This window comes from Danio rerio, chromosome 2 (genome assembly GCF_052040795.2).
Source record: "Danio rerio strain M-AB ecotype USA chromosome 2, GRCz13ab, whole genome shotgun sequence".
NCBI lineage: Eukaryota > Metazoa > Chordata > Actinopteri > Cypriniformes > Danionidae > Danio > Danio rerio.
Window position 1 is genome coordinate 11,041,241 of NC_141022.1, and position 24,074 is coordinate 11,065,314.

At 34.8% G+C, this 24,074-nt stretch overlaps 2 protein-coding genes across 3 annotated transcripts in view; both read right to left on the reverse strand.

Moving 5' to 3' along the window:
- Positions 1–18,121, reverse strand: part of gng12a (guanine nucleotide binding protein (G protein), gamma 12a) — a 52,925-nt gene extending 34,804 nt beyond the window's left edge. Inside the window, 1 exon segment of the mRNA NM_213312.2 lies at positions 17,896–18,121. The gene's annotated coding sequence lies outside the window, so the exon portion shown is untranslated.
- Positions 18,122–21,464: 3,343 nt separating this feature from the next.
- The window catches only part of wls (Wnt ligand secretion mediator), a 43,096-nt gene continuing 40,486 nt past the window's right edge, over positions 21,465–24,074 (reverse strand). Inside the window, exons 12-13 of one of the 2 annotated variants that reach the window (XM_087239163.1) lie at positions 22,297–22,449; positions 21,558–22,198 (exon numbers count right to left, since the gene is read on the reverse strand). In XM_087239163.1, coding sequence (XP_087095289.1) covers positions 22,340–22,449 — 110 coding nt within the window. In that variant the 3' untranslated portion in view covers positions 21,558–22,198; positions 22,297–22,339. 2 annotated transcript variants of the gene reach the window in all.

The following is a 24,074-nucleotide window of genomic DNA, read 5'->3' on the forward strand; positions in this document are numbered from 1 at the left end:
GTTTTCCAGCTTTACGTACAGGATATCTGAATATTTATATATTTTATAAAGAAAATGCAATTGTTTATCACGTTCACTAAGTTGTAGTAGCACAAAACTCATTCCGTAATGATATAGGCTTTAAAAGTAGTTTAGATGTTTTATTTTATTTTATAGGACATACCTGGCAAACAGAGTATGCTATTTTTGAAGTATACATTTTGGAGTAGGGCTGCAGGACATTTGAAAAATTATACATTGTGATTTTTTTTTTACTCTGCAATATATATATATATATTGAGCGGTTCACTTGCGCTTTGGCGCAGTACGCTTGTGTGTGACTGCAAAACGTGCCTAAGCCAGAAACTGAAAGCGAGACGTGACTTTTAAGGGACAGTTTCATATGGATTTATTAATCATTCTTACTGTTCAGTGAACGCAAACTGTCGTAGTTTATTAAAGACGCAAACCCCTCACTGCACGACAGCTACACCTTCAGCAAACCTCCTAATTCCTGCAGCACGAGGGCTTTATGATTGTTTATGAGCGTCAATAGTGGCGGATCTGTTCGGCGAAATATTTGACTGCGTGTCACCGTATCCCAAATGACTAAAACAATATAATTAAAGAAATCTCCACTGTGCCGAGCAAAAGCTCTTACTGAACAGCGCATCATTGATGACGTAAGCATGCCCAGGCCCAAATGTAATGTGAGTGCGGGCTGTCGGGGGAGACAGACGGGGGGACAAGCGTGTTTTGGCCTGGTTCAAGGCAACTGTATAGTGTGAGTACGCCCTTAGTAAACAGCAGTGAGTTCGGAAACTGATGACTTTCATGACCAATGACAGTTAATTCTATTGAGCAAGTGAACCTAATGGCAAATCAGTGGTGTTTAAGAACATGCTCAACTGCGTTCCAATGTTAGCGGGAAATAGGCTTTTTTTTTTTTTACTATCAATTGGTACCCAATTCCTGTACTGGACAACCCTATCTCAGACACAAATGTTATGCGAGGATCATGTATAAATAAATTATGTGTAACATCCTGGTTTGACTCGTCCTGCTCAGAGCTTGATTTGAATAAGTGTGTCTACTCAACGCTTGATGCTAAGAGATCAGGGTACTGAGGTTTAATTCCACCACTTTTACTGACGGGCCTTAAATACCACTCAAATGTTAGCGTGAAATGGACGTTTTTAAAATGTCAGTATTGGTACCGAATTCTAGTGTTGTGCAACCCTAGCCTGAGACTGAAAGTTACAATAGGATCTGCAACATATCATAGCTCTTTTTTCAATGTGTGTCTTTAGTAAATTCTTAATCACAGGGGTTAGCCCATTAGCAAGATAGTTAGTAATCTTGCCCATGATGGCTGTCCAACACAAGAAGCCAGCGCAATCTCAGGAAGAAACTGACATTCTTGTCAATAATGGGTTTAATAACCAGGGGCAGCATTTATAATTGAAGACTTCATTTTTAACATCAAGTTCAGTTGGGGCTGCTAGATTTACAAAGCAGGAGGAGTAAATGAGATGACTGTCTGAACATAGAGAGCACTTGTATAACTCTGTGCCACCTGCACGCTCCATTCTCCCCAAAGAAAAAAGGCAGGACAAAACCCATTGGGGCCCTGCGGCCACCCTGAGTGTGAGCTTCTCCCACACAGAACCTCTCTCACAAAACTCCCTTGACAAGTGCCTCCCCAAAAGCCAACCACAGGTCTTTGAGGAAGCTTCCCAAACTTCTCATAATCCTTGCTTTGTTCATCCTCCCAGTGAATATCCCCTTGGACTTTCATGGAGCTTTGTTTCCTCATCCCACAGTGTCTCAACCACCTGAGTTTGCTCACTGCGATGGACACTTTCTCAATTTACAGCAGCAAGAAACACCTTGCCGGATCAATGACTTCTATTCTTCGTGGGAGCCACTTCCTTGAGTCTTGTCCATTGCTACTCAGTGGGAAAATGCTCTCGCCACTTTCCCAACAGGAAGTTCATTTTGGCAGATTTCTGTGCAGATGCGGAAGTTGTGTCTATGTAAGAATAAGTAGCTGTGGTTTTGATTCCCAGAGGAAACACATACTGGCAAAGTGTTAACCTTGAATGCATTGTACTTTGTTTTAGATAAATGCACTTGTCCAATGCATACAATTCCAAAAGATCATCAGAATTAGGATTGACCCCTTCTGTTTTTATTATTTATTATAAACATACACTGCACTGCATTCAGTTTTGAATTGGTTGAAACACATTATGCATTCATATGGATGCTTAACATTTACTATCATTAGACTGCATTTCTCTAATTTCTGAAAGAAAACAGACAATATTTATTTTAGGGTCCTTTCGCACCTACACTTTTTTTTTCGGAACCAGTCTCGTTTGCCCAGTTAGCGCGGTACGTTTGACATATGTGAAACGAGCAATCGCACTAGGAACCGCACCAAATCAATCGTTCCAAGATCGCCTGAATGAGTTGGTCGCAGCTCGATTGAAACAAACTCTGGTGCGGATTGATTGCAGTGAGAAAGCGATACAATCCGAGCGCGGCTATATCACAGTGTTTTATGGATATGTAATAGGCATACGGCTATATGAAGAGAGAATTATGAGTAGGGCGGGAAGTTTTAGGAGTCTCCCGGATGCCCGCAAACGAGAGATAATCTCCCGGTAATCGCGCGTCTCCCTCCCGGTCCTCAAATACGTCGCGCACCCTTCTCACCCCTCCCCACCGCATCTCTCCTCACTCTTAAGACACGTCACGCGCACCTTGTCAAACACCACCAAAACACCACCTCTCCTGACAGCTGAACGGGACTCTGCAAAATAAACCCATACACTATGACCAATGTAAGGAGAGTTTACTCACACGTGACTTGTTTTAGCTCTTTTGGTCCGATTGGAAACTTTGCAGTGTGAAAGCGAACCGCTCCAAGAGCAAAGAGCAACAATGTAACAATTACATTAAACATATTATTGCAAAAAGTTTTAATCTTATTAGTAAAATATCATTATTTATTAGTGCCATTGCACTTTTTGTTTAAAACATTCAAATACTAAAACAAATCTTTACGACTTACATCCCTAGACAGCAAAGACACACTACATTTAGCACCTGTTTAGTACTCCCACAAACAATTGGACAGCCTTTTAAGTATATTATAAACCTGATGCATTCTGCTGGTAACTCCTTAAATGTAGTAAATGCAGTCAGAACATATATATACTACTATATAAAGATTAATGATGCCACTGCACCATAGCAAACAGCACCTCAAAAAGGATAAGGTCAGGTTATAGAGTAACAAAAGCATAATCTCGTGTTGATATCTTTCTCTGACACATCTGTTATAAGATTTCCATTTATGGTATTGCTGTGCCCTATTGATTTGATTTGTGAAAAATGACCTTTATAGAGAATCTGGACTAGTTAATGAACAGATATGATATCTTAGAATTACCCGGCATTAATCATTCCTAATGCTGTTGTCAGACAGGAAGGAAATGTAAACTTTGCCCAACTGGTCTTGGTCAAGCTAAAAGGGGGACGTGTCATTCTGACCATCTGTCAGTATTAATGGGTGTTTATGCTGTCTCGCCATGATGACCCCTACCAAACTCTACAGTGGAAAACTGTGTCAAAAGGCAGCACTTTTTTTTTTTTTACTAGAACCTTATTTGATTTCATCCAAAAATATTAGAAAGGCAGAATCTCATGTGTGATCCACTTACGCCACCTTTTGGAGACAAATGGCTGTGCAGGGCCACACACAGGTCAGCCCATGAACATACTACCAGAAGATGGCGATCTAGTAGTATAGGATTGTTCAGTGTGTCAGGTCTGTGCTTGGATATTGACAGTACAAATATTACAATACTACTCTAAATGTGCTAAAAACAGAACTAATTACCACAAAAAGCCAAATAAAAAATAATATCTGATCTCTTTTTTAGCATAAGATAATCTTTTGTCCTAATGCTGTCTATTATTTGAACATATAGGTGATATCAACTGGAAAAAAAGAATGGTCTTTATCTCCGAAATTAATAATGTACAATAAAATTCATGAATTGTTTTTTATAAAATGATACATTTCTGAAGGAAGTGAAGAGCTGTCTCACCTTTTTTGGAATTGTGGAAATACCAAAAATGTTTGGAAAAATGTATTGGGCATATTTTGTGGTAAAATGCCTGATGTTATGTTGAAATATGAAAATGTTATTTTAGGACAGGGGTGCCCAAACTTTTTCGTATGAAGGGCCAAAAATTGAATAGCATTTAAAGCCGTGGGCCAAAGATAAATACCAAACTAATTAAAATTAAAATTGACATGGGTCATTTCCAAATTAATTTTGTAATGTTATAAAATAAACAGAGAATATTACTTTGATCATAACAACTTAGTAATAACAGTGGAGTTCAATGCTGAATATAATAAAGCACAATTTGCCTTTGCCTTGATTCGCTCAGCAAAGTCTTTGCATTGTCCACTATCTTAGCATGTACAATCTATTTATTTTATCATTTATTTATTTACCTATTTATTATTTCACCTTGTTTTTTCTACTTTTTTTCATGTACTTGTTCTTGTACATGTTTGAGTTGCTCTGTTAAAAAGTTTTACTGAAAAATTCAATAAAAACACTTGTCTACTACTACTAAACTAAATCTGATTCATTTATTTGCATTGAAACATTCGATTTCAGATATCTTTTTGTAGCTTAATAATAAACAAATAAATATAAGGTTACATTAAATTTGAAATGACAATCTCTAAACCATTTTCAGACAGCATGACGAACCAAATCAAAGGTTACCATGGGCCCATTTTGGGCGTGTTTTTTAGGACATAACCATCAGAATGAACATCCAGATGATTTTATTTATTTCATCTTATTATATTTTTGGCTAAATATTTTGTACACAAATGTAAATTTTGTAAATGTAAACCTTTCTTTCAGATTTTTCTTGAAGATTTAAATCTTTCTCAGTCCTTGATTTCTAAATCTACTAATCAGAAAGCTGTAAAAACTGTGAATCTTTTGAAAAAATACATTTATGTGTTGCTTCCTGGCATGTAATGTGATATAATGTAAATGTTTCTTTTTGTTATAATAAAATAAAATATTTTAATTATTAGTATTAATATTATCATTATATATATATATATATATATATATATATATATATATATATATATATATATATATATATATATATACACATACATAAAATGTAAATTTTATATATTTATTAATTTCATATATTATATATTTTATTTTTAATTAAAATATAATAGAACATTTTAATTATTAGTATTATTATACTAATAATAATACTAATAATTAAAATAATTTCATTATACATATGAAGATAATTATATATATTTTATATAAAAATTATTATCATCAATCATAACACAATTAATAATAGTAATAAAATATCATCTTCATTCACCATATAAATAGAAACTAAAGTTGTAGTAACTATATTTATTGAAGTGCAGGTTGTTACAATACAGGACACCTGCGTCAATACTTGTTACGTGTGGAGTTTTATTTCACAAAAACAACATCAATGTAGCAAACAAAAGTGTCTTAATCATTAAAAGAAATGAGAAAAAACTACTTTAACAAAACTTTTATGTGGATAATAGCTTTTTATCAAATATAAATCTAATATTTGATAAAAAATAATCTAATTTTATCTAATATAAAAACTGATTGAGCTTTTGATGAATGGCATTCAAGTAGAGCTGGGTGATATTACAAAAATGCTATCATGATCATTCTTTTCCATACTGAACAATAACGCTATTTAGATAGAAGCTGTTAGTGCTATAAGTCCAACACAAACACACCAGATCTTTTGACAAAGACGAACCTATCCAAAAATGTTCTTATGTCCATCAGTTCACCCATCATATGCACTGTAATAAACTGTACATCATATTTATTACAAACTAAAACAAAATGATTAACCAAGGAGGTCAAGAAAAGTCAACAAGAATAATAAAGAAACCATTTTAAATGCCAGGATAAGCTTTGAGGTTTGACATGAGAACTAGGAAACCATTGATTAAAGTGACGCATGAACTTGTAATGCTGTTATTGCATAATCTTAATCTTCCAAAGTTCTGTCTTTGATTTAGTGCAGTTCTGAAGTCATGCGGCAACTCTTTAAGTCTTTGCTAAGAATGTAAGTGACTGTATGATAATGATTGCGACCAAGACATTTTTTTCTGTGAAACAGCATGAAAGTCAAGGTGGGAGGTGACACGGGATGGACTGAAGTCACTCGCTAAGACATTTGGATTCAAATATTTTTCTTACTGAGCTCTGAGGTGTATCTATGACTATGGTGAGAGTGATGACAGACAAATGTAACAAATCTTAATGTGGCTTCTGAGGAAACCAAAGTGGTGCAACTGCTCAAGTTTCTCAACCAAATGGAGAAAGGATATGAACTATTGCAACAATTACAGTACGAACATTGGCTAAATGTTACAATGCTTCTACAGCTAGTCAGCTTTTTTACCATTATAGTCTTGATGCTTAATATAGCAGTAACATAATTGTATTTTTAGAGCAGACAGCATCTTTACATTATCATGTGTAACGGGAAAACAAAGCTGTTTGCAGATTCTGAAAATATTTTATGCAGTATTGCAGACAAATGTATTAAAGCTGCAGCTCTTTGATAGCAGTAAACTACTGATCTTATTGTCTAAAAAGCGTTTGGGTACCTGTTTAGTTTAAGTACCAATTCCACTATTAGCTACTGTCTTATTACTATATGTAAATATAGGCTGTTGATTAGTACTTTTAATGTACGATCTTATTCTACATCCCTAATCCTACCCAATAGCTAAATCCAAACTGTCTCAGCCTAAGACATGCCAAACACCACCCATGAAAATGTCTAATGCATATGGCACACTTTTCTGGAAACTAGGAATGCACAATATATCGTTTCAGAATTGATATCACATTGTGTGCATTGGCAAATATCGCATCGCAAGATCTGCAATGTGCAATTGGGATTATAGCTGATCAGCAATAACCAATATACAGTGTTATTATACTTTACAATTGATTATTCAATAATAGGGGTGGGACTCAGCCTCACGATACATTATTGATGTAGCCAAGTATCGTATATAATAATATAGTAATATGTATTTAGGGTACAAAAGATCTGAATTCATTCATCAGCCTTGCACTGCTACTGTTTACCGCAGAACATGAGTTGGCACTCTCATAACGGCGGATCAAAAACACATCAATGTTTCAGTTTTACAAAATATATGTGCTGTTAATAAAAGAAATACATCCTATTACATTTTGATGCATTTTTCCCCTTCCTTAACAAATATCATGATATATTGTGGAAGGTTTTCTGATCTATCATTATCATCATCATCGCCATTATCTTTACAGGGGGTAAAAATTTTGTGATAATATCGTATCATATTACTGTACCTGAATATATGACTACTTATTTGACTTTTATTTTATTGAAGCTACCAATTAGTTTGATTCACTTTTTAATGATTTCATTCCAAATAGAGCAAGTCATCTGCCAAATTTGTATTCGAGCAATTCCGTGCAAATGTCAACCTTGCCATGATAAAAAAAAAATTTCACCAAGTTACACAAAAAACCCAGAAACTGTTTCTATAAGCAAGTATTTTACAGTACTTTATAAATACTCATAAATTTCAAACTATTCGTTTTAATTTGCCAAAATAACCCAAGTGGCAATTTCACAGCTGTCACATCCATAACGGAAAAGTGTCACATCCATAACGGCACTTTTTCCTCATAAATGTGAAAATATTAAATTAAATAAAACCAATATTTTTTGTTCTATAGAGAGACAACTATTATCCTTTTGATTAGCATTGTTTCTTTTGGGTTGTGCAGTTTTATTCACAGAAATTCTGAAAAGTATGCTGTATACTGTAATCTTGCAGACTTTTTTTGTCACATCCATAACGAATGTTTACTTTCCTCTTTTAAAATATAAAAAATGTTTGCAGATTGATATTTTTCTGATCCCTTAACTCTGTGGTCAGTTGTTTTGGAAAATATAAACAAAGGTTTCAATGTAATATTAACATATGCTTTCTATGCGAATTTATGTTTTGAGTTTTTACTACAAATATCACATCCATAATGCTAGAATTGCTCATTCATATTGCAATATATACGGCAGAAAAATTAAATATCGCAATGTCAGATTTTTCCAATATTGTGCAACTCTACTAGAAACACTAGCAGTCATCATCCTCTGACTGGTTTAAATATACAGGCTTTCTGCGAGTCAGGTATCAAACAATCTTAACCAGCCTGTCTGGAAACAGCCTGTCTGATCAGATAAAATAACTGTGATGTTTATAATGATGACAGTACTCATTACCAGTTGCATTGCATGCAAGATTCTTCAAATTCCTGATTTCAGAATGTTTTGGTAAAAATGTCTTCTGAGACATTCATGAATCTGTGATTAACTTCCTGCACACTCGTCTGTTACTATGAGGATAAATTTGTGATGATAAACATTCATCAATTTGAATTAAATGCTGAATTATTAAAAGTAAAACTCAAAGCATAAAATATTTAACCAGTAATGATTATACTGCCTTTTTCTAATGAATTTTAATATTGTCAATTTGGTCATAAAGACAAAAGAAAGACATCATCCAAAATTTTAAAGTGTAGTTTATATTAGATACTCCCAAATACAACAAAACCTTGCTTTTATAGAACAAAGAAAACTTTCACCGAGTCATCTGTCATCTCAGTCTGCATGATTTCTATGTAAAAAAGCATCACCAATATAATGAAGCTATCTCAGAACAATACATGTAGTGCTGCTTTCCCAGATCTTTTGCTGACAGATCATTTAGAGCAATGGTCTTAAACTCAACTCCTGGAGGGCCGCAGCCCCGCACAGTTTAGCGCCAACCACCTCCAACTCACACCTGTTTAATAGTCTCTAGTAGTCTTGAACACCTTGATTAGTTGGACCAGCTGTTTGATTAAGAATGGAGCAAAACTGTGCAGAGCTGCGGCCCTACAGGAATCAAATTTGAGACCTATGATTTAGAGTTATTCTGTGGACATTTCTACACCCCTACACATGATGCGGCACAAAACAAATCCTGATTGGTTGCTTAACTGTGTCCTTCACCATTCAAAGCCATACCTGTCAACATTGGGATTTGAAAATAAGAGATATGCCACCCATAATAAGGGACACCCCCCACCCCCACCCCCGCTCCTTTAAAAAATCCCCAAATTACTAAATACGTTCATTTGGAGCTGTTTTGTTGTAAATAAACAATTAAATGGTCAGTAATATGTTTTATTATTATTTACAAAAGAAAAAATAAATAGTATACATTAGCAGCAAATACATTAGCAAACATATATGTTTATAATAAATTAGAATCAAGTTATCAAATCTCATTAGTCATTTCTTCACTGTATAACCTACACATTTTGATTAAAGAGCAATGAATGAATCTCGTTTATTTAGATTTTTTTCGTGTGATTACATTAAATAACAGGTGTCACTTTAAAAATGCACACATTCAACATTATAATGAAAGAATTCGATTGCTTTCCTAATTTATTATGCTCATTTAAGATGAAATTAGTTGTGTTTGAAATAAAAAACACCAAGATCGACATCATTAGGGGTGTAACGATACACTCAGCTCACGATACGATGTGTATCACGATATAATGTTCACGATTCGATATGTATCACGATATTTGGAATAAAAATTGAAAATTAAACTGAAATGCAAATTTTACCAAGTAAACTATTTTTTATGTATTTCTTTTGTTTCAACTTGTTAAACTAAACCTTCTTTAAGAAAATAAATTAAACAGGTCCTGTCTCTGGAAAATAAAACAATTTAAAAACTTCTTTAAAAATAATATTGAAATGACAGAGACAAAATTAAGGAACAATTTAAGTAAAGGTGCAAAAAAAAAGCTTTCTATTCAATTGAATTTAACAGTAAGAGCTTAAGGCTTTGCTTGGTCACTTGCGTTTTTTGTGTGTGCAAAAAAATCCACATTTCCAGGTAATCAGCAGTTCTATAAGATAATCCTGAACTTATGTGTATCTGTCTGAGAGGTTTTTATGGATGGATGTCTTCATGTTGGGCTTGATGAGTGACAGGGTGGCCGTCTTTTCATTACACAGGACAGTTGTGGCTCTTTTCAGCAGTTTAGGCAGGTTTACTATTTCTTCGGTGTCGCTGATGTCGGCGCTATCAAGTGTATCATGTTGACGTGCATTTTTGTGTACCTCTGTACTCAAAAGGGTTAATGCTCGTCGTAATCATAACTCTAAAATGCGATATGATTGTTTAAATAATGTGTACGTTTTTGGTTTCATTTCCACTGCTAAGTGCTGTTCATACTTCCCACGCGGCTCCTGAACGATCACTCTGTTCCACAAACTGAATGTTGTTTACTAGCTACTTTATTACCTGTTAGTCACAACCTGCAGTTTCTGTTCACTGAAGCAGACACGCGCGTATGGCAAGCCGTTTTAGCATATAAACCTTTGTTCTGACTATATAAATATATATAAAATTCATATTTAATTAAATTCATTTAGAGATATCTCTAATTACAATTGTGACTAGTCAAAACTCATTTAGAGATATCTACAAATATTTTCAATGGAAGTCAATGGAGGAATATGTACTAGTCATAATATATTAGCAGATATCTCCAATCTGATTTTGTACTAGTACAATTGTAATTGCAGATATCTCTAATTGTCATTCTGACTAGTCGAATTATAATTATGACTAGTCAAAATATAATTAGAGATATCTCTAAATATATGTATGGATAGTCAGAACAAAGGTTTAATTGCTAAAACGGCTTGCCATACGCGCGCGTCTCTCATAGTCCGCCCTCTGTAGTAACAGCTCACGGTGTGATTTTGCGGCCGCCAATACATCATATGAAGACAGAATGATATTTTAGAGTGAATTGTACCTTATAAATACAGTATGTGACACTTTCAACGCCATTAGGAGGTATACATGTCGCTGTGTAAAGTATTTAAATCACTGTGAAGACTTTAAAACTTAGATGTTTGACCCAGTATGCGTGTCAAAAAGCGGACGAGTCTAAAGCAATGACTGTACAACCGAAATGTTGCCAGACGTCTGATTTTGAGAGGATGGGCCATCCTCTATTTCAGCTCCACTCATCTTGGTCTGCTAACATTACTGCTGCTGCAATCTGAACTTACGTGCGACAGCAGGTGGAACGTAGCTCACGTGCAAACAGCTCAACTAATAAGAGAAAACGGACGTCATATCGTAATCAAATCGTCATAACGCCATGATGCATATTGTGACATTTTTGCATCGCAATAAATCGTACAACGATAAATCGTTACACCACTAGATGTTATTATTATTTATTATGTGTATATGTCTGTTTAAAAACGCACCAAAAAGCCAGACTTTTGCTCCGCTTCAAAACGCGTGTACAGATTCCGTTTGGGAAACAGCGTCTATTTATCACTATGAAGCGCGTCAGCTAACAGTCATGCACCATTATGACTGTTTTGAGGATTGCATAGGAGGGGTGACAGCACCTGTAATTAAAAGGAAAGTTTATCGCGCCGTTTTTATATTCATTTCAAAGTGTTTTCTCGCCTAAACAAATCGAAAGCACAAAACAGACTCATATTTAAGAGCAAGGGGCGTCCCCTGTTGGTTCGGCGGTATGGGTTGTGTATAGGGAGGCTCGACTCTTTAATGTCTATTTGCCACCTTTCAGAGAAAGACTGAAAATACGGGAGAAATACTGGAAAATACCTTTACGGGATAATAGCAGAATAGAACTGTAAAATACGGAAGAATCTTAGTAAAAATGGGAGGGTTGACAGGTATGTTCAAAGCGGCCAAAGCTCCCAGACCTTCAGTCTGAGGTCTGGCTACGTGAAACTATTGCCTTACCAAATTTTAATAAGCAGCAAATTAGAAGTTAATGAGCTAAAAGTGTTAGTTTATTGGTTTGTTAACAGCAAAAGTTGTATCTTAAAAAAAGTGAGCAAAGTTTGTTATTTGGTCAATCTCATTAATGTAATGGGGCTAAACAAATTCAATAAGCGGACATTTCGGTACATTTTGGTTTTCTGCGCTAATTATTTGCGATTAAAAAAAAGCTTGAACTAAAAACTTTATTTTCAAAGAATTTATTTTATGGGGGAATGCATCTGCATAAAATATAATAATTTACAAATTTACAATACATCTACAGTAACTGAGATCAATTTGAAAACAGCATTCAATTGTTTCACAAAATTTGGTCATCCACAGTAAAATGACAGAAAAGTCTTTTGTCCCTTGACTGAGCATGTGTTAAGATGTAAGACGCTTTGACTTGCACTATTTCCAAGTGGAGTTTATTTACTTTAAAGCTCTTGGAACCATTATGGGAAATACATTTTGTAAATGAACTGACAGTGAGGTGTAGTTGTTGCTGTGAGGGACACAAGAGTATAAAATTGCACAAGTGAGTGAGAATATAGACTGGGAGAGGTGCCAAAATAACAGCTCGAGCAAACATTCCATGTCTTTAAAGAAAAGCAATCTGGAGCATGTACAAACTGATATGTGCTGCATCCCAATCCACATACTATCCATACTAAATAGTCTTCAAAAATAGAGTTAGCATGTCCCAAACCATAGTTTGTTGAAAAAAGTATGCCAAAGGTTCCCAGATGATCTATTATTTTGAGTAAATCTGAAGTGTAGAACAGTCTGCACAAACACTAACCACTGATATTGCCAACAATACATCACATGTTAGACGTAAATTGGTTTAGAACAACACACGTGTAAAAAGTGTAAACAAATACCAGCAGCGTAAAGTACTCAAGTAAATGGACTTCGATACATTACTTAAGTATTTTTATGGCTACTTTGTACTTGTACTGAGTATTAAAAATATAAGCAACTCTTACTCTCTACTTGACTACATTTTTGATTGAATATATGTACTCTTTACTTCACTACATTTGAACGGACACTTACCGTTACTCATTACATTGTGATAGTGCGCGACAAGTAGGGTGGACGAGGCGATATTGCCATCAGCAGGGTGCTAAAGTACTATATGCTATTAATGAGCTAAATCACATGAATTAGCAGCTTGCCTAACACCAGGTGTTTAATTAACAACATGGCTGCAGCCAGTGATGAAGCCGAAGTCGGCACAAAAAGCAGCCAGCATTGATGACCATTCATGGCCTTATCTAAAAGAAATGTTTTCCTTTGCCGATATACAAAATGGCTCTTACAGGACGCAGTGTCTACTTTGCTTGCCACAAACCACAAAAATAAGTACTTTAAAGAATTTATCATCAAATTTGAGAAAACACATTGAGCTAAAAGTCTATTTAATGTCAATTTAATGTGAATTTAGTCCAATTATGTCTGACTGTACAATGGTATTGTAAGCATGTAACCAAAAGTTATTAGAGTTACTGATATGGCAAAAACCACTGCAACATGACTTGACTATGTTTTAGCTTAATTTTATTTATTTTTTTTGTGCAACGTGAATAAATGTATTACTGAAAATGTACATTTTGCATCAGGTGCATTTAGCTGTGAGTTTGTGATGTATTTTTTATTGAGTTTATATGTAGTTTACTAAGTTGAAAAATAACACAGCACCTCTGTTTAATTTTAAAACAGAGGAAACATCCTAATCAACTGAAAAACTACTCAAAATAAAAATATTGCCCCCCTGTGAGACTGAAAGGTGAATCACATGAAAGTCAGCTCTGAATATATATTTTTAATACGTTTACTTTGTTTTTTTTTGTTTTTTGGAAAAAATGTTTGTGCCTTTTTCAAACTTTTGAGTTTGACTCAGGCCTTTTGTTCTATTTTTTAAATCTTCTTCTTTTTGCTTCTTTTTCTTCTGCCATTTTGAAACATTGAGGTGTTAAATTAATTTCTATATTACGAAATAAAACCTTTCTTGGTGATCTTAGAGCCTACATTCAGTATGAGTAAAGTACTTAAGTTCTTTTAAAATTGGATACTTTAAAACTTTTACTCAAGTCTTATTGGAATTGGCGACTTGTAACTTGTAATGGAGTAATTTTTTCAGTAAGGTATCAGTACTTTTACTGAAATATGGTTTTCAGGTACTCTTTACACCTCTGCAAACTACAAACATGGCGGACACACAATACCAACTGTCAAGCAAAGAGGGTTTGATAAAAGTAATTGAATGTCTATTAATTCATATCTAGTCAACTGGGAAATATGTAAATAACGTTTTTCATTATATTTTATCAGCAAAAACTATAAGAACTTCTATGAAGACGTGTTTGGAAATTACCTTCTGAATACACAATTATCCAAAGACCTGAGGAGATTTTTCTGCATGAAAGACTCGCGAATGGCAGATTAACCTGCTGCTGAAATCTAAAATAAAGTTAGTAATTAAATGTGAAAGAAATGTGGATGATGTGTTGAAATGATTGATAGGGCACGTAACTAAGCAGCATGATTGTCCGTTAAAGAGGAAGTTTCTCAAAGCTTGCATACTTTTCTGTAAACTATTTTAAAGTACTTTTTCTTCACAAAAAAAGTACACTCTTTTAGGACATAATATAAAGTAGGATGCAGCAATACAACTAACAATGCTGTCAAAATGGAAAACATAAAAGTGTAACTGCCATACAATGCTGTCCACTATTTAAGCTGAATTGGTCAAATGCATAAAAATGCATCATTTTCAAAAGTCACAAGGCCATTTACAAATTGATCTATTTTGAAGAGTCCTAACAAAAAGTTGCAATTTCATTGCCTATAAAAACACCATCTCACTGTGAACGAAAAGCCAAAACAGAGAGAAAAGATTTTTTTTTAACAAAAACCATGTGGACATGACCAAGCAAACAAGCTCATAAAAAGGCTGAAGTATTGTTAGATCTCATTTAGACATGGGCCAGTATAAGTTTGTGAAAGTATGATAACCTTGTATAAAAATACCACGGTTTCACAATATCGAGGTATTGTGATTACTGCTCTAATGTAAGTTCTTTTTAAACGTCTAAGTAAAAAAAAAAAAACTTTTTTTTTTCTAAATTGAACACATTATATACATTATTTCATTTGAAAATTGATCAATTTACAATTTACATTTACAAAATTTTAAAGCAGTAAACATTTCAGGCTAAATAATAAAGCAAATCATTGACCTGCATGGTTCATTCGTTTACAAACCACTGATTTCTCTATGACATATAAAACATTTTTTAAAAAAAACTCTGTACATACCTTAGGAACAGTATAACAGATTTTTTTGCAGTTTTAAAACTTTGACTTTTCCAAACCACGGTACATCTTGAAACCGGTTACCATCCCATGCCATCTCATTATTATAAAAGTTGCATGATTGGACTTTTTTTATAATTAAAGTGACAGTGTTAATAACTGAAGTTAAGTAAGGTGGGTTTTTTGTTTGTTTTTGCATGTTTGTTGGAAGACTATTATTTTGTCAGTGGTTCGGAAGATGCTTAATTTAACTTGCTACAAGTATGCTCCTACAGGTTTTCATGAACTTTTTCTATTTGCATCCTTGATGACTTGCCAGATCACTTTCTATTAGTTTTGTTCATAAAAAATCTTTGCACTGAACTAATTAAGAGTCATTACTAGGGCCAGACAGAATCTGCCAACATTTTTTGCTAATTCTGCAGAGAATTGTGAAAAAAATCTGCAGATTTTTTGCGGAATGATTTTGGGAGTATCGTAACTAAAAGCTTAAAATGAAATAAAAAATAACGCCTCTAACTTTAATGTTAACAAAGCAAATACAATAAGATCCACCTATTTGTCTTTACAAACTGTATTGTGAATAAATAAAATGAACATTTTCATATCAGTCAATAATATTACTGAAATTTATTTAAAAACTGAATAAATTTTAATTTACACACATTTGCACAAATAATAACAGACTCAGTGATGGGCTAAAAATCTGCAGATTTCTGAGCGTGCAGATTCTGTGTGGGCCTAGTCATTGCACATACTTTGCCAGGGGTGCAAGTTCATCGGGGATGAAATAGGTCAAAGATCTACACAATTCACTTTAATGACCCATTTCATAACTAAAACAGCGAACTTCATAAAAAGGTGACAAGTTTGCACCCCTGCTTTACTTCAGTAGTCAGTAGTCAAAAACTTGAAATAAAATGCATCACATCGCAACCTCCTGAATCGTAATGAAATCAGTTTGTGAGGTGTCAAGAGATTCACAACCCTAACATTCAGTGATGTTGAAAACGATGTATTGTGCAGGCCTATATTGTACTGTAACGGTATAACTGGAATCCAAATAAATACTGATGATTCATGCGCAAACACACAAAAGGTCTATGTACTAACATAAACTGTTGCACATTGTTCAAATAATATTTCTTGAGTTGGAGCAGCAGTGTGGTCAGTTGAGGTTTGGTTTGGGCAGAAAAATGTTTCCAGTCACATCCTCTGACTAACACCCTGAACACAAACAGAAATCAGATTTGAACAGCACTGTGGTCAATCACTGCATCACTACAGCAGCCGTCACTGTTACATACTGTAGGTAAGCAAAAAAATGATGTGTTTTTTTTAAATATTCTCCTGATAGCACATCCAAAATTTATATTTTATATTAAGTTTTATCTAGAATGTTAACCTAGATTTTATGTTGGGAATAGTGATGTTTGATGGTTTACAAGTTGGGCGAAAAGTCATTTTTGACTGGAAACTATAGTAAAATTTAATTAAACTCTGGTTTCTCCATCACAAACACATCATGCATGTCTAGAAGAATTATAATACAACACTCAAGTCATTTGGTCAGCTTTTATATCTTTCTTTGTCCATTTTGATGGAGCTTGCTAGACAACATGGTGGGGAGGAAAAAAATAAAGAATTTGCTTTTGGTAAAGAAACCTAATCTGATTTAAACCATACAAGTTACGTATAGGAGTTCACTGACATCCTCAGGGCCAAGTATCAGCTTTCAAACTCGATCAGGCTAGATTCAATGCACTGTCCTCCCTATGAAGACACAATTGGTGTGGTCCCTGAGCAGGTAACACTTTTCTATCCCCAAAAACAAACTTGAGAGGTCAAACCTTAAATAGAGTTCAATGAAAAAGCTAAATGAAAAGCATCCTCACTGAGCCCAAATCTGTGGGTCATTAACAGTGTAGTCATGTATGCAGACCATATTCAGAGGGGATTTACAAGGGGGTTTAAAACATACAAATCCGAACTTTTAAAATCACAGCCCAGAACCTTAAATCTTAAAATTCATGTCTAGAACCTTCTGTATGTGTCATTGACTGCATAGAAGGAAATTCAACTGTCAGGTCTGTACTTGTAGTAGTATCTGAGGTGGTCTCACACAAGCTGGAAAATATTTTAAATGATTTCTTGTTCTTTACAGTCGCATTTTTATTAAACAATTGTACCAGAGTCATTTTGGCCTACTAACTTATAACAGTGACTCAAATTCAGGAATTTCCCTCGCATACCAAAGGGTGGACACTGGGAATTCATTTTAACTTTAACGTTTCTAAAGTTTGATTTACACACACATACACAGTGATCTACAGTTTGACATTTCACAATGAATGTGACTCGTGCTATCGTTAGTTTTGCGAAGTTCACAACTTTAAGTTCTCTCCCATAAAGGATTAACAGACGACAACTTTCTTGCTTACTTCGACAAAGAAATGCAGATAGTCAACAAAACTAAGCAGTGGAGTTCATACATTTTGTGATACTTGTGAAAAACATGCACACTAAAGCCGTAAAACTTAACCGCCGTCGACAGTTTACTCTTAACTTACCTTTAAAAAAATCTCCCAAGAGTGATCTCCTGATAAATCAGTGAAGAAACGGAAAACACGCCCCCGAGTTACTTTCACGTCAAGCTCAAAATGTCCGTTTGTATAATTTCCTCGGGAAATGATCTTAATATTTTATGGAAGTTAATTGAATTCTTTATCACTATTGTAGTGTATTCTTGTTACTTTGTGAATGACACCGTTTGTAGCACTTCCACCTACGCTGACCAATCACAGTCGGCGCAAGACCTGACGTCACCGTCGACCTTTTGAAGCCATCGAGCTGTGGAGAGAGACGCCGCTGATTGTTTTCTGCCTCTTTTCTCCCAAATTCTCTTCAATTCAGGCGCCCTCTTTCTGTGATCCTTGGAACAGTTGCTCCCTTGCCTTGACAAAAAGTAAGGAATGTTGCTATATTGGCCAGGAATTTGTCTTTTTGTGATGTTGGCTGTGTCTTTACAGCACTTATGTGCTAGACTGACTCTGACAAGGTTCGAAGATGCATACATAGTGACCTCAAATACATTCCTTTTATTAAGACAAAATGATTTAGTTATCGTGAAAACATATTTCATTTTTGTGTTTTTATATTTACCATTTAGACCACAGGTGTCAAACTCAGTTCCAAAAGGGCTGCAGCTCTGCACAGTTTAGTTCCAACCCTAATTAAACACACCTGATCAAACTAATTGAGTCCTTCAGGCTTGTTTGAAACCCACAGGTAAGTGTGGTGGAGCAGGGTTGGAACTAAACTGTGCAGGGCTTCAGCCCTTCAGGAATTGAGTTTGACACCCCTGATTTAGACCATACACTGCAAAAAACAAAATTATTTTCTTTTTCTTTTTTTTTTGTCAAGTCCAAATATCTTTTGTAGAAGCTTTTTTGTAGACAGGTTAAAATATTGTTGTTGACAAAAAATAATGTATCAAAATGAAGGAGATTTACCTGCTAGTTGAAAACATGATTATTTTACTTACCCCATGGCAAATAATTTTGCTTTATTTTAGTTTACCTTACTTTTTGCCGTTTAGTAGCTCTGTTACTAAACCGAGCCATTAATAATTAAAAACTGTAGAGGTTGCATTTTAAAAAAACTTATTTTTATATCATCAAAAACCATACAAATGCAACAGTTTGTGTGATAATAGTGTGAATATTTTTAGAAATGTATTTGACATTGTTCACTTACACAGGTAAACATAGTCAAATACATGTGAACACATAGAACAGATTAAGTTTACCATAAAATATAATCTTTAATTTTTTCAATTTTGTATTAACAGACGAACAGACAGACAGACAGACAGACAGACAGACAGACAGACAGACACTCTTCTCCTAGGGGCAAATACTGACCTGACCAAAACAAAACTTACAAAATACTCATTACTGTATGTTAGATTTACAGTTTTATATTTTCAGTCTAGCTCTATTATTGTATCATTGGAGCTCTTGTCCGCACCTGCTCAAAGAACATAGCAGGAGATTGTTGAGGCTGAGATAAGCTGAAAGGCTGCTGTGTTGGAGAGATGGGCAGCAGGAAGAGTAGAGCAGCATACTAAGCAATGTTATAGTGTTGGCAGGCACATTTCATTCTAAAATTTGACCACATTTTGGCACCCACTATGTGAACATGCACACACACAAAACAAATTAGGGTCTTTATCAGAAAATTCAGCAATGAACCCACTGTAAATGAATGACAAACTGATTTACTCTAAAGAATATAGTAGAATTGTTTCCTTGAATTTTTTCTCCCCATTTTCACAGCACTATTAAATTTAAAAATGCACATATTCATTTCACTTCGTTGCACTAAATCATGTTGAATTGTACATATCCACTGCTCATATACATTTGTAATTATGTTCATATCTATCTGCACACTTCTGATTATTAATAGCAACCTGCAAATATATTCATCTATTGTAAAACTCTGTTCATAGATAATAAAACCTGTATATAATGTTCACAGTCCATCCATCTGTTATAACTTATACCTGTATCCTGCACTTGCTGCTATTGCACTCCTGGTTAGACCTAAACTGCATTTCATTGCCTTGTACATGTGTAATGACAATAAAATCTATTGAATCTAACTGAATTTAATTCTTTTTAATCTTGAGTGAAATTTTAGTCAATTAAAGTAATCTAAAGATGCTAACTTCAAATTTGAATTAGAACTTAACTATGACTGATTTATGCATATATTATACATCAAGTCAAATTTGAAATTCTGTGCATTGTTCATAACAATAAATTTAAACAACAGTTTTCATTTTTAGTTCTATGAAAAAAAGTGTCAAATGGATAGATAATAGTTGCTCCCTAAATATAGTTTAGTGGCATAAAATTCTTAAAAATACAAAAAAATTAATGATGTAAACAAAAAATGTAAACACCACCAGAGTTATCTTTTGATGAAGCCTTTCAAATTTTTCATTTAGTATAAAATTGTATGTAATATTTACATTGTATCTCAATGGTGTATATGCACACGGACTTGTAATTTCAGTGTACCAGATTTCAGTCTTTCCATAAAAAAATACAATTAAAGGAATAAATAAATTAAATAATAAAAAATTCTGTTTTCCTTAAAAATAAGTGATCTTATTGCCTGATTGATATACAATATAAAGTGGGTCTCAGACCGGATAAGAATCACGACATTAAAATTTCGCTTTCCTTGCCATGTCTTCAAAATATGACAATGTATTTTACCCCAGTATTTTCAATCAAGTTTCTGCGCTAAGCTGTTGCGACTGATGACACTAGTGTTTACACAGTCTATCATCTTATTTTAGGCTTGAACAACTAATGAATGCTTAAGTTTATTTAACTGAATATATTTTAATTACATCGCAATGTCGATGCTGTAAAATTATCCTTATAAAATTGAAAATAGTCGCATTAAGCTTTCACAAGAAGTTTATCATTGGCTGAAAAACACTAGCTGTGCATGAACCCCATTGAGTATTTCAATGTTTCGATTTTTTAACCGTAACACCACTAACATGGTATGATTTCTTTTTAAACAATCTCTACAACATAAAAGCTTACATTTGTAATATAGTAAATGTTATGACTTCAGTGCTTGATCTGTGCTTTTGTTTGAAGCTCTGCACAAGATGTTTCGCCAGTGAAAAAATGGTCGTATCCATCTGAGCCTGGTTCTCTCAAGGTTTTTTTTCTTCACTTTCGCCAATTGGTGGCTTTTTCCTCGCCACTAGATTGCATGGTTCGGGATCTGTAGAGCTGCGCATGAAGTTTTGCTCTTCAGTGTTTGGACTCTCAGTAGTGCTAATTAAACCACACTGAACTGAGCTAAACTGAACTTTAAAACTGAACTACACTATTTCTATTTACTATAATTATTTTATGTGAAGCTGCTTTGACACAATCTACATTGTAAAAACGCTATAAAAATAAAGGTGAATTAACAGTGAATTGTAACACTATTATGTCTGCATATAGACCAAATCTGAGGTAGACCAAGCAAAATATAGTGCAACTTAAGACTTGAAATCAACATATTTGTCCGTTTTACACAAGATACCATTTAGTCCTGCAATCAGTGATAGTGTAATTTTGAGATTTATTGTTGTAGAGCATCTTTTTGTGCATATATACCATAATTTCAAGCAAAGTCCCATTAACCAAGCAAATCTAAAATGTGTTTTTTATTATTTAAATTCGCATAAAAAGCATGAAAAAACAATCAAAACCCTAAATTTCCAATGTGATATAATCGAAAAACCTCAAAAAGATGATACAATACAGCCACTAATGCTTTCATACAGATGAAAATAAGCACTTTATAAAAAATAGATCTCTACATTGTAACATAATGAACATAGTGTTTGCCATTCAGAACATAAGGACCTGAATCTATCTATTGGTACGTGAAGTGACGTCCGTCCCTAGCTCTTGGTTTGAACTCAGTCATTCACGTTTATACCGTGTTTACATTTGGCAGGGAGTGTTTAAGGAAGTCAGATGAGGAAGGATCAACTGACAGAAACATACGTAACTATACAGCATGTTGACAGTGTTGTTCTTCCTTGTTTTGAGGTTAAGAAATGAAGGGAAAGCCATTATCTCAGATACAAAATATAGAAACAGGAAATAATTGCTGCGTGATTATAGGAAAAGGACCTTGTTTTTTTCTTTCCTCCATGTATTGGTCCTTGCAAAACACCTGTGTCTTTTTCCATCCACAATGCGAGAATGGCTTCTGAATTTCTTCTTGCACCCACAAGATGGTGTGCAACTCCACTTTTTTTCTCCACAAGCAGCTGTTCTTAAACTGACACGCAGTGGGATGGAAATTAAACGTTGAAAAAAAAAAAAGAGGCTTAATATCTGTTTATATTTGTCTGAAATGCAGGGGACCAAACAGGACACACAAAAGCAGAACTTGAGACGCGTGTTGAACTCTGGGTGGAGGTTATTCTTGAGCTTCTTTGCCGGTCATTTTGTAGATCTCTGTGGGTCCGTCGACATGTGTGATAGTGGTGGTCAGCTGTGTGTCTTCACCGCTGTTTCCAACCTGATCAGCTAAAAAAAAAAAAAAAAGAGAGAGAGAATAGGGAAATGCATTAGAGATTTATCAACGATAACTAGAGATGTATGGTATCAACATTTATCAATGACCGTAATCGAAAAGATCACAGTTATCATCATTGTGGTTTTGTTAAAATGAGCTGAAAATGTTTATAAATAAAAATCACAAACACATAAGGTGTTCCAGCAAATTTTGCATCTGAAAATGAACAGAGAACAACTAAAAACTGAAATTGTGTCAAACAACATTAATACAGATCACTGCATTATGGATGTAGTAAGTAAGTAATATGTACTTTTATTATCTCATCCTATCTTTATTATATTATCGGTTATCTTATTATGCTAAAAAAGCGCTTCACATTCATGAGGGGGGTCTCTCCACACCACCACCAGTGTGCAGCATCTACTTGGGCAATCCACAGGACAATGGCGCCAGTGAGCTCACCACACACCAGCTAATGGTGGAGTAGAGAGACAGTGATAGAGCCAGTTTGGTGGATGGGGATGATTAGAAGGCCATGATGGGTAAGGGCCAATTGAGGGATTTTGGCCAGGACATCGTGGTCACACCCCTACTCTTTACAAGAGGTGACAGGATTTTTAGTGACCACAGACAGTCAGGGCCTCAGCATAATGTCTCATCTGAAAGACAACGCTCTCTGACAGTAGTGTCCCCTTTACTATACTGGGGCATTATAACTCACACGGACCACAGGTTGAGCACCCCCTGCTGGCCCCACTAACACCACTACCAACAGCAACCTAGTTTTCCCATGTGATCCTCCATCCAGGTACTGACCAGGCTCAGTCAGCCCTGCTTGGCTTCAGTGAGCAACCGGTCTTGGGCTGCACGGTGATATGGCTGTGGCTATGCATTTGTGGCACACGCATACAGATGCTTGCTTGCATATGTTGGTATTATTTTATGTACATTGTTTGTGTGTGTGTGTGTGTGTGTGTTTATCATTTCCTTTTCCTATTGAAAGTATTATGTCTTAAAGGAGACATATTATGCCCTTTTTACAAGATGTAAAATAAGTCTCTGATGTTAAATGAAGTTTCAAGCTCTTTGAAAATGCCCCTTTCAGACTTTGATCTAAATTGTGACAGATTGTGCTCCCGACCCTCTTTTCGAACGAGGGCAGAGCTACAAACACCTGTGTCAGCATAGCGGCAGATTCCAAACATGACTAACGTTATCTCTGTAAAAAATGAAAATGTCAAAAGTGGCAGCTCAGAAGGCAGCAGAATATGGAGACTACAATGTTCATTTGAGCTTCCCAAAACTCCACATTTATAATCCTCTAAGTCACTGACATTATCTTCAGCAGATAAAAGGTGGATGGCTGCTTCTCACTCAGTGCTGTTTATGCTAATGAGGCAGAGATCAACACCAATGGGCGGGACTTTCCCCCTCTGATGACATGTACAAAGCGAGAATGTCAATCAAAGTGTTTCTGCAGACTGTTATTAAGTGGCATAATTAAAATAGAATTCAGTCATTTTTACCATTAGAGGCTGCCTATGTTCACCCAATTTTTTGGTCTATAAACACTTTATAAAAGTGATCTTTGTATAATAGATCCTCTTTAAATTTGCACCTTGAAAACTCCCTC